General features: G+C 41.6%; 1 protein-coding gene across 4 annotated transcripts; it reads right to left on the bottom strand.

Moving 5' to 3' along the window:
• Positions 1–990: 990 nt before the first annotated feature.
• Positions 991–8,805, bottom strand: LOC121552542 (transcription factor Sp3). 4 transcript variants are annotated; one of them, XM_041865512.1, is made up of 7 exons: positions 7,855–8,805; positions 7,635–7,726; positions 7,374–7,463; positions 5,623–6,832; positions 4,832–5,018; positions 4,242–4,438; positions 991–3,082 (listed from the first exon to the last, which is right to left on the bottom strand). In XM_041865512.1, exons 2-7 carry the CDS (start codon positions 7,695–7,697, stop codon positions 2,775–2,777), a joined length of 2,055 nt encoding a protein of 684 aa, XP_041721446.1. In that variant the 5' UTR covers positions 7,698–7,726; positions 7,855–8,805; the 3' UTR covers positions 991–2,774. The 4 variants fall into 4 exon arrangements, with proteins under 4 accessions (XP_041721446.1, XP_041721433.1, XP_041721440.1 ...); XM_041865499.1 differs by having other exon boundaries at positions 8,067–8,805; XM_041865506.1 differs by having other exon boundaries at positions 7,374–7,454; positions 8,067–8,805.
• Between the last annotated feature and the right edge of the window lie 803 nt (positions 8,806–9,608).

Raw genomic sequence — 9,608 nt, 5'->3', positions numbered from 1 at the left:
GTTACAAATTAAAACCACTACAAAACAACCTTAAATTGTGGAGCAATCTAAAATAATCATGTCGAGGCATGAGTAATAGTGTGACTGATTGTAACAATGCATACTCTGCTTTCAGAGTTAAATTAAAGTGAGCCTCTTTTAAAACCACTAATCTCATTTGAGAACAACACAGATATTCGGCCAATAGCCTGCATTCTTGCAGGAAATATCTATTGCATTCAATAAAGCACTGTTAATATGTCATTTGTACGACACCTTTCAAACACTTCTTTGCGACAAGGATTGAGAGGAGTGCTGCAAGGATTACTTGCATTTTGATAATATATTCTTAAACTTTCATTCATTTGTATGAAAAAATTAATCTATCCTATTATAATGATTCCTCACGAAACACAGACAAAAAAAATACCATGATTTGGGGGATTTTCACAAAATGTAATCCATAGAATATTCCTTTGGAGGAAGCCTAATTGAGAAATCATTCATAAAAGTTGGCATATGTATGACATTTTAGCCTTACCCAGGACACCATTGTTTCTGGGTTTCGTGAGGAATCACACTATACAGAGTTGAAGAAACCTAATATCATGTTCAAAGTCGTGAAACAGGAATTCATATACTAAGAAAGGCTAGATGAGTGAAACTGCAGGGGAGTCTAGGAGGGTCAGAAGGTCAGTTTGTCTCCCCTCCTGCTCCTTTGGCTGCAGTGACATCTACTGGACTGGACTGCCAACAGAGAAAGGTGTCAACACTTTAAGTCCAATGACAATGTGCAGAAACATTTATGAGAACTGCCGGCCCTTGCAGCACTACTCCAATAACATTATTTCACAAATACTGAATTTCTCGTTTCAATATGATTATAACACTTGGATGCCGTCGTAACCCCACAGCTGGAATGCATTTTTGACCAATCAGATTGCCGTTTCATAGTATAAGATACTATAATAATATAATAGTACAATAAAAACAAGACAACTTACTACCAGGTAATGTTTAGTCATTTTAGTATGAAATAATGTGCTGCGCACAAAAAGTGGACAGAATAAAATACGTGAAATGAATACCAAATGTTACAAAATAAAAAACCAAGGATTTATAACATGACAAACATCCAGATTTAAACTTTTTGAGATTGTCATGTTCACTTCAAAATGTGAATCTGTGAGGTATAATAGTGTTTTGTTAATGACCACACAGTGTATAGTATAGTTCAATTATATGATGGTGGGCTTAAAGCTACTCAGGGCCTTATGAGTTCAAAACAACTTTCCAGAACATCACTACAACAAACAATCCCAGCAGCAGATACAATGCACACAATTCACTTTCTTCAATCTCACATTTCATAATCTGAATAAAAACATAGATACGTAGATATATTACTACAGGAAAGGGAGTCAAAACCTACTCCAATTAAAAATATATATAAAACAGAGAGAAACATGTACAGAGATAAAAGAGCATAACCAACACAGTTTCATGGGCAGTATACAAAGAGTTTTATACAAAAAGATAATTATCAAACTGCAGGTGAAGAGAAGAGTGCGATTAAAAGAGTACCGCCTACTGCGATACAGTGACACCATTTCACTTGTCTTAGAGGACTGATTGATTGAGGCGCGGACACAGAATGGATCTTTTTACCTAACTATTTCATAAAGGGGGGGGGTTGTCATCTAAAGACTCTTGACATATACAGTTTATAGAGCATAGGTAACATGGCTACAGCATAATTCACCTTGGCTTTTGGTCCATCGAATAGCACATCTTCTACACAACACCCCACAGCAGCCCTAGGGACTACAGGGGAGGATTGCTCTACCGTGCAACCTGACAGTACTGCATGACCAAGTCACCCTGAGATTACAGTCAAATTTGGCAATTCAACACCTAAGCATGGCTTTTTTTTCTCATGAAAATGACTCACCTTTTTTGAAATTGGGAATCATTTAGAAATTGTTTTTACAAAAGAAACACATTTGAATATTACACTATACACATTTCAAAAACCATTTAAAGAATTTGGACCTTGGAATACCACAAAACCAATTTACTATGCAAAGCCTAATATAAAGAGCTGTAACACTCAAAACACTTGATTTGCAAGAAATGCATATTACATCATTAGATCAATTGTAGATGTTAAATAGGAATTATTATACAACATTCTAAATACACTATTGTTTTCTTTTTGCCACCTGCAATATTATTCAGGATGCAACTGAGCAGGGTGGGGGTGAAGCTTGCAGAGTTTTAGGCAAGCACAAATATAACACAAACAATCAGGAAGAAAGTACAAAACAAAATAAAGAAATGCATACTACAAAAAAGTGAATTACATTAGAACATTTACATGAAGACACATCTGGACGTAAGCAAGAAGTTACTTCAGGAAAATAACTGGAATCACACTCAATGTTAACTAACGTTTTGCTTAAATCTGACAGACCTAACCATGGCTGTCATTAAAACACATATCAACAAGGGCTTTAGACTGGCAATATCCAATCGCTTAATTTCTGTAACAATATTTGTATACACATTTAACTCAAACCTTTAAGCAATTGACAGTATCTTAAAAACCACATGCTGTTCCACCTTTTCAACTCCACAATATGATACAAAATAAGGCATTTTAGTGGGTATGTATTGTAACCACATTTAATGCTATCATTCTTCTTAAAAATATAATATATATTCATGTTTGTATATAAAATAAAAAAAAGCGGGGAAAATGAATGATGCAGAAGTTCATGAAGAGTTAATGAGTGTCACTGTGACTCGGCCCTCTCCAGGACTTCTCCGGCTGCTACGGTGACTAGCTGCAGGGGGATCTCAGCATTGGCCAGGATGTCCTGGGCATTACTGGAGCCCTGCTGGATGTTGGTGAGGATGAGGGTAGTGCCGCCCGCCGTGATGATGCTGTCTGACGAGCCCGCAGACTCCATGGAGGCCACCACCGCACTGCTCACAGAGTTCATGACTCCTTTCTTGTTCAGGTGTGTTTTAATGTGCTTGGCCAAGTGGTCGCTCCGCATAAAGCGCTTAGAACACTCCGGGCAGACAAACTTCTTCTCCCCTGTCACAGACAGAGACCAGACTTGGGTTAATAGTAGGACAGACCATACTACACTGAACAAAAATATAAACACTGAACAAAAATATAAACACAACATGTAAAGTTTTGGTCCCATGTTTCATAATCTGAAATAAAAGACACCCAAAATTTTCCATATGCCCAAAAAGCTTATTTAGCTCCAATTTTGTGCACAAATTTTTTTACATCCCTGTTAGTGAGCCTTTCTCCTTTGCCAAGATAATCCATCCACCTGACAGATGTGGCATATGAAGAAGCGGATTAAACCGCAGACCACGTGTAACCACGACAGCCCAGGATCTCCACATCCGGCTTCTTCACCTGCGGGATCGTCTGAGACCAGCCACCCAGACAGCTGATGAAACTGTGATTGCAATCAAAGAATTTCTGCACAAACCGTCTCAGGGAAGCTCATCTACGTGCTCGTCGTCCTCACCAGGGTCTGGACCTGACTGCAGTTCGGTGTCGTAACCGACATCAGTGAGCAAACGCTCACCTTCGATGGCCACTGGCACGCTGGAGAAGTGTGCTCTTCACGGATTAATCCCAGTTTCAACTGTACCGGGCAGATGGCAGACAGCGTGTATGGTGTCGTGTGGGTGAGCGGTTTGCTGATGTCAACTTTGTGAACAGAGTGCCCCATGGTGGCGGTGGAGTTATGGTATGGGCAGGCAAAAGCTATGGACAATTAACAAAATAGCATTTTATCGATGGCAATTTGAATGCATAGAGATACCGTGATGAAATCCTGAGGCCCATTGTCGTGCCATTCATCCACCGCCATCACCTCATGTTTCAGCATGATAATGCACAGCCCCATGTCGCAAGGATCTGTACACAATTTTTTAAAGGTATTCCCAGTCATGTGAAATCCATAGCTTAGGGCCTAATGAATTTATTTCAATTGATGGATTTCCTTATATGAACTGTAACTCATCAAAATCTTTTAAATTGTTGCATGTTGCGTTTATATTTTTGTTCACTGTATATCACTTTAAATCACTACAATGTACTGTAATGCTACTGTACTAAATTATATATTTCAGAAGACAGAAGAGGATGCAAGGTGCAAATTGCAACCTACAAGGTAGGTTTTCAAATGTAAAATGTAATGCAAATGTTGATGTGAGTGAGAGTGCACCTGTGTGTGTTCTCCTGTGTCTCTGCAGCTCGTCGCTACGCGTGAACTTCTTCCCACAGTACATCCAGCTGCAGACAAAGGGTCGCTCCCCAGAGTGCCAACGCAGGTGCGCTCGCAGGTGGGACGTCTTCCCGTACACCTTCCCACAGCCCGGAATGTGACAGATGTGCTGCTTCTTCTTGCCCATGTTGGATCCTCTGAGAGAACACATACAAACACACTAATATATCAAAGAAACACACTCATATACTGTACGTATAGCCAAATAGACTTGAATTTGCTCTGTATTTTTGGCCTTTGCGCACCAATGCTGGTGACCGGTCAACAGTCAAGACGTGCAACTTTTCGGGGGCTAATGGAAGACATAAGATTATTTTGAGAAAGGAATGTTGTTACAGTAGGACTGTGTTAGATTGAGGGGGGTAATTGAGGTAATACAAAATATATGAAAACATTTATATTTCACATTCAGACCCCAAAACCTGTAATTTAAACATCATTAGTATAGGAAAGATTCCATCCAGTGATTTCTGACCACTATAAGCTGTTGAGCACTCTAACAGTAGCCGATATAAAATGAATTCACTCACCTCCCCCCAGCCTCTTTGCAGTTGGGACAGGTACAGGCCACCCTGCGTAGCCTCTTGCCCCCCTCGTCGAGCTGGTCCTCCTCATCCACTAGCCTGACACGCAGGTGGGACAGGTCACTGGTGTTCAGAGTGGAGTCACTGCCCAGCTGCCAGTTCTCTGAATCTGGCTCCTCCTTTATCTGGATGTCTGGAGGGAGACCAATCAATCCACACATCAATATGAACACAAGCATTAACAATTGCACGCTAAATGGATTGCAAAAGCCACACAGTGAAAAGTGCTTTTTCGCTAAATGCTTAAAAGATTTTCGGACAGTTTGGCTATGAACAAATTCAAAACCCTTGTTCAAACTTGACAATGTGTGGGATGGATAGCTTGACAAAACCATTTGATAATTAACACTCCCTTTAAATCTTCAAAGAATTAATAATATGCTTAAATTATCTCACAGATCTATAAAAAGGGTGTTAATTACATGGTCAGAGAATTGTTTAAAGACCTGCAAAGTTTAGTGTTCTATTGTTAAATGTGTGTACATTTACAAGTCTGAAAATAATTTTCTTACAAAGAAAACAACAAAGTGACATACAGCTAATAATCTTCACCAGAGCAGCGTAACTAATGCCTTATACCTCAGGAGGCTCCTGTCCGATGACTCAATACTGTAAATAGTACTTCCTGCAGATTCTCTTTTTTTTCCAGACCCCCCATGGTTTCCTATATACAACCAACAGTGTTCTACACTATAATGGTGGGCATGTCTTATTGATGATTGAGGAGGAGACTATACCTCCAGGGCTATCAGTGTCCTCTGCCTGTTGGAAATGAATGCCTGTCTGGGCCAAAGAGTTGACTGTCACAGTCTGCAGGTTGGGGATCTGTTGCGCTCCTCCCTGGCCCAGAGACAGGGCCTGCACTGGGGCCAGGGTGATCTGCTGGGCTGGGTTGGTGGGCAGCTGGAGGTTCTGCAGGTTCTGGACCCCCTGCACCTGAAAGGTCTGCCACTGGATCTGGCCTGAGGGTGTGACGGTCTGGGCCTGAATTATGAAGGTCCCTGGGTTGAAGAGCTGCACGTTCTGCCCACCTGCTGCCTGCACCACCTGCCCATCGCTGGTCTGGACCGGCACCTGCTGCAGCTGGATGATGGACTGGCCTGAGGACACCTGGATGTTCTGAACTTCGTTTTGCTGAATGTAGCTCTCCTGGAGACCAGAGGGATCTGTCTGCTCTGTGGCTTGGGTCAGAACACCCGTCTCATCTATGGTCTCAGGCAGCTGGGCCGAGGACGTTGGTACATACATTTCTGTGTTAGCATTCGAGTCATTTACAGATAGAGTTTGTGAGAGTTGGTCAGCTGTCTTCTCCAAATTCTCAGAGCTGTCTACAGGCTGACTGGTCATGATCAGCTGGCCATCAGAAGTGACCCCTGTTGCTATAGTCTGAGCACCAGAGAGGCCCAGGGAGTCCAAGTCCACACTGTTAATGGGGACAAAGGTGATGTTCCCTGGCAACCCCATAGGCACATTAGTGACAACCTGACCCTGGTTGTTAAAGGTGGAGCTGCCGATAGAAACTCCCTGGATCTGCTGGACCTGACCAGTCTGTGATATGAGGTTCTGGTTGTTAGTAAGGATGTCTCCAGCCCCTGTCACACTTATAGTTTGAGTTCCGCTGGGCAAGATCTGGATCTGCCCTGTGGCATCTTGGCTCAGAGTGGCCCCCTCCACACAGGAGGTGGAGAAGCTTAGTTGCTGTCCATCAGCTGTCTGAATGTACTGAATGTTAGGCACTGCGTTGGCGGAGGTGTCGCTTCCTGATGTTACAAAGATCGGTTGGCTCTGAAGGTTCTGGAGAGGAAGAACATACTGTCCGTTTGATGTCACAATCCGTTGACTCTGGATTTGGACCATGCCAGGTTCCTCGTTCACTGCTGTTGTGGGGGTCAAAACCTCCCATCTATCTGGGTTCCCTGTTAACTGGATGGATGTTAGGTTTGTAGTCTGTGGAAGAAAAAATATTGTTTTGGTGAATAAAACAATGCATTTGCATAGAAGATGCAGATTGCAATGTTGTGATTCATTATGTAATGTTAATGTTAGACATAGCAGTGAAATATTGACTTACATAAACTGCAAGCCAAATAGTTATTGTATTCAGAAATCTAGCCAGTTGGAAAATACATGGCATTAAGAGTTATTATTAAATACAATTTAAAATATATCATGTATTTGCATAAAAATCAAACGTTTTGAGTTTGGTGCTGCTTGTTCACACGATTTAGCAACAGATTTGAAGATTGGTTTAGAGGCGTTTCATGACCAGATTCATGTTTGTCTAGAAGGTGCATGAGAACCCTAATTTATAGTGTGTGATCAAAATATGAGCACACTGCATGAGTGCCTTTTGGGAATATCTCATTCACAACAGCACACTAGGCTGAACTACAGCTCTGCCGACACCACTCGCGTTCTATTGAAAAAAGATATCTAGATTTTTGGGTCGATTACATACATTCTAGCAGAGCCAGAGGTGGTGACTTACCACTATAGCACCGTTATCCCCCTCTGACGATGGCGACCCGATCTTGCTGCAGGTAGCTGCCAGCAGAGCGAGCGGTGATGGCTGAGTGTCCTACCCACAATGGGCGGGTTTAAAACGAAGAAAGTGGGTGGCCGTTAGTCCGGAGCCACACAGGAAGTTCGACTTTTACTACAAAATTTAAAACGTGTGAACTTCACAAAGCACCACGCACTTACTGAAACCCTGACCGAGAAGCACACGAGGACAATTTCTAAACAGTACCTGGTCTCCTGTGCCACCGTCTTGCTGCAGAAACTCGCGTTGACAGCTGTCCAAGGCAGCCATTTCCTCTTGTTTCACTGGCTGTTCTGGGGCTACACATCACAGAAAGAAGGAATCGAAGCAAAACAAGCCAGAGTTAAGTTCAATCTCCACACGGAAAAAGGCAGCACATTGGTTTTTAGTTATTCCACTAACGTTATACACTTCAAGCTGGACTGACCTCCGTTACAGTTGCGGTTGTTGAGTTGATGATCATACTGAAGCCATTTAGCTACGAATCATAAGTAGCTATGTGATAATTGTTGTGGCTAGCATGCAGGCTAACGTTTACTGTTGGCTAAACTGTTGAAAACGATTAGCCAGTTAGTTAGCTAACATTAGCTTAGCTAAAGGGTACACAGACATACCGATGTTATGTTGAATATTACATACCAGTCATTGCGTGAATTATTTTATTTCGCAGAATCTCGGTATTATCACACGCCAAACATGATTACATTAATCGATGGCAGCTGCAATCGTAGATTCTAGTCAATTTTTTCTGTTTTGATTGACTGTGAGGGAAACACAAAGGGTGGGGCCTCCAAGAGTCACGTACAGGAAATCCCGCCGTTCTTCTTAAACCCAATTGGCTACCGTCTTTTATTCTCTGCATTATCATTCACCAGTGTTCATGTCAGTCATTTTCTGACGAATTCCTTTCCTGTGTATTATTCTTTCAACAATAATAATATGGTGCCAGGAGTTATGATGATGGCCGTTGATAATCGTTAATGTATTGAAGCCTTCTGCAGCCACAGTGGATTTTAAACATACTCTCAATTGCTTTCACTTACCTCAATTTAGATAACTTATATTGCGCTAAAGTAGACAATTAAAACTGTCATTGCATGGGGATTTCAGAGGCAAGTCGACCCTTCGTTTTTCAGGATAAGATGTGATGGCTACATTTAGCTAGATACTTACCTTGTGTTGGCAGCTGAATAAAATAGATTGGCCCAGTGTATATGTAAATGTTCACTCATAGCTATCGATTTAATAATGTCAATTGTTCATCACAGTGAGGTTTGGACTGTGGTTGTGATTATGTTCAAAGGAGCACCAAAAGTAAACAAACATAATTGTACACTGTTATACTCTATGTACATTTTATATTTTGCTTTCTCTAATTAATAAACTGTTCATTTATATAATGGAATATGGCTGTGGTATTTTAAATTCACGTTGATTTTGGAATTCTCATTGGGGTGAGCTCATGGACGAAAGATTACCTTTAATACAGTAAACTGATACATTTTACCATACTTGCCATCATTCCTAAGGAAAGGTAATTTCCACCTTTTGTTTCTATCATTAAAATTAGCACAGAGGTCCTTGAATAAGACTGGTAGGCATTAGGCAAGGGAACAGTAGATAAAAAGCTAGTGCTTTTCTGTAAAGTGAGTTATAACCTGTATCAAATTTCCTTATTAACTATACTGAACAAAAATGTAAACGCCACATGAAACAATTTCAAAGATTTTACTGAGTTACAGTACTTATATGGAAATCAGTCTATTTAAATAAATTCATTAGGCCCTAATCTATGGATTTCACATGACTGGGCAGGGGCGCAGCCATGGGTGGGCCTGGGATGGCATAGGCCCACCCACTTGGGAGCCAGACCCACCCACTGGGGAGCCAGGCCCAGTCAATCAGAATGAGTTTTTCCCCACATAAGGGCTTTATTACAGACAGAAATACTCTTCAGTTTCATCAGCTGTCCAGGTGGCTGGTCACAGACAATCCTTTAGGTGAAGAAGCCGGATGTGGAGGTCCTGGGCTGGCGTGGTAACACGTGGTCTGTGGTTGTAAGGCCGGTTGGACGTACTGCCAAATTCTCTAAATCGATGTTGGCCTCCTGGCTTATGGTAAAGAAATTAACATTCAATTATCTGGCAACAGCTCTGGTGGACATTCCTGCAGTCAGCATGC

Source organism: Coregonus clupeaformis, chromosome 4 (assembly GCF_020615455.1).
Source record: "Coregonus clupeaformis isolate EN_2021a chromosome 4, ASM2061545v1, whole genome shotgun sequence".
Lineage (NCBI taxonomy): Eukaryota > Metazoa > Chordata > Actinopteri > Salmoniformes > Salmonidae > Coregonus > Coregonus clupeaformis.
Note: the sequence above shows the minus strand (reverse complement) of the source record. Positions and strands in the feature narration are given on the sequence as shown.

What these genes read in the sequence shown, in the direction of transcription:
- LOC121552542 (XM_041865499.1), bottom strand. An exon ending in GGACACTGATAGCCCTGGAG is followed by an intron (nt 5,019 to 5,622) that starts GTATAGTCTCCT and finishes GTCTCCCTCCAG; the next exon opens with ACATCCAGATAAAGGAGGAG. An exon ending in TGCAAAGAGGCTGGGGGGAG is followed by an intron (nt 4,439 to 4,831) that starts GTGAGTGAATTC and finishes GTGTTCTCTCAG; the next exon opens with AGGATCCAACATGGGCAAGA.